The following is a 1,907-nucleotide window of genomic DNA, read 5'->3' as shown; positions in this document are numbered from 1 at the left end:
AAAATGGCAGCCTTCACAAAGCAATGGAGGAGCTGGCATTTCACGTATTAAAAATTCTGTGGCAGAGGGCAAGTGAGAAGGTCAGGAAAAAGGTGGATGTATAAGACACAATGCTCAGGAAAGGCCTTGAAATACAGAGAGCTCAATAAAACTGGGGGAGCAAAGGAGCAGAGAGAGCCCGGACGGGGAGCCACAGGAAAGACAGAGTAGGGGGGGTCTCGAAAAAATCAGAGCTCTTCTCTGGAAGTGCACAAACATCAGTAGCACAGATGACTGCCTGCTTTCCTGGAAGGCAGGACTGTTAAACCGAGGAGCAAAGTTACAGAAAGAAATACCTTTTTTCCATATCAGTCAGAATTGAAGGATGAAGCTTCTTCATTGTTTTTAAATAATTATTAAGCAATCGCTAACAAAATGTTAGGCTTCTCTTCCTAAGAATGTTTCCCAATTTCTAGAAGGCATTAGGAAATAGGCATGGTAGTGTCTTAGAAATCTTTGCTCTAAGGTGAAGATCTCTTTAAGGGGCCAGCACAAGTCAAAAATTGGAAACTGTTGCTTTTTATGCCCAGACTGTTTCAATCCTCCTTGAAATCACATCCTGTGAGCCAGGAGCAAACACAATCCCTCAAACCTTGGAGAGATTTGTCCAGTTGTACATTTCACTCTCCAGAGAATGAGGAATGGGCGCTGCCTTGTGGTCCCTCGGACTAAGGGCTTTGGCATCGTGTTCTGATGCTACAATTGTCCCCGGACAAATGAAGCACAGTAGAAAAGGAGTTCTGAGCCTTCCCCTCCTGGAATGAGGCAGCTTTCTCTTGTACTCACTTGAATGTGACGTGCAGAAGGATCTTTGCTACAATGGCTGTGACTGTAAGGATGAGGAGAGTTGCCAGGCCATACACTGTCCATCCTGCAAGTACAAAAGACAGGGTTTCTTGGACCAGTTTGAGCTCTGTTTTTAGAAGGAGGTCTGCTGGAAGGCCCGAGTGAACACCGGAAGCTCAGAGACATCCGGCTTAGGAGCCGCCTATAGTGGGGGCAGCCGCCAAACGCAGCTGAGAGCTGGGTGGGCAAGGAGCCCCAGGCCTTCTGAGCACCTCGCCTTGCTCTAGAGTTCCCTCTTGGAGAGAAGCGGGCAGTGTGGTCCAGAGTGCATTCAACTTGGGAGGTGAAAGGAGTGGTATATATGATGTCTTTACCACTGGAATCACTGTGCAATCACAGATGAGTTATATAAACTCTTCGGGCCTCAGTTTCCTCATCTGAGGAAAGAGATGTGTGACCTGTGAAATCCTACCAGGATGTAAAAACTAGCAACGCGGAGCAAGCACTGGAGGCACTCTTCTCCCTGACCTGGGTGGGCCCTGCGGGGAAACCCCGAGGCTAGATCTTCCCAGACAGAAAAGAGAATATGGAAGGATGTAGCCAACCAAGTTAGCCAGCTCCAGCCACAGACATTACCTCCCGTCCACCCCTCTCGAGCATGACTTTTCTTCTAGCTCTTGTCACTACATGACCTGCTATTTTGCTTCTTGTCTTTCTCCTCCCACGTACAAGCCACAGGAGGGCAGGATATTGTTTGATTCATTCTATAGTCCGGTGCCTACAACAGCACCTGGCACCACTGAAGCACTTATGTGTCTTTTAAATGAATGAATGAATGAATGAATGAATGAATGAATAGAGCTCTTGTACATGCCAGTGAATTTAGGGAGCTGCAACTTGGGAGCTCTGGAAAGACATCCTCGAAGTGGGAAAACACTGGCTTAGCTGATTAATCACAATGTACAAAAGGCACATGAGCTGGATCTTTCAAGGTGAGCACTTTCTCCTAAGGACTAAGGAATCAAGCGACTGAGAAAATGTCCCTCAAAGGCCAGGACAGTCACAGAGCCAGTACCCACAAC

The 1,907-nt window shown here is 47.4% G+C and overlaps 1 protein-coding gene across 3 annotated transcripts in view; it reads right to left on the bottom strand.

Annotated features, from left to right (window-relative positions):
• KREMEN1 (kringle containing transmembrane protein 1) overlaps positions 1 to 1,907 on the bottom strand; it is a 62,511-nt gene that overhangs the window by 4,731 nt on the left and 55,873 nt on the right. For 2 of the 3 annotated variants that reach the window (XM_040619682.1, XM_040619683.1), the window contains exon 8: positions 826 to 910. In XM_040619682.1, coding sequence (XP_040475616.1) covers positions 826 to 910 — 85 coding nt within the window. Of the gene's footprint in view, positions 1 to 6; positions 911 to 1,907 lie in introns of those variants that run through there. The other variant, XM_040619684.1, reaches the window with a different exon arrangement.

Source organism: Ursus maritimus, unplaced genomic scaffold (genome assembly GCF_017311325.1).
Source record: "Ursus maritimus isolate PB19 unplaced genomic scaffold, ASM1731132v1 scaffold_33, whole genome shotgun sequence".
NCBI lineage: Eukaryota > Metazoa > Chordata > Mammalia > Carnivora > Ursidae > Ursus > Ursus maritimus.
Note: the sequence above shows the minus strand (reverse complement) of the source record. Positions and strands in the feature narration are given on the sequence as shown.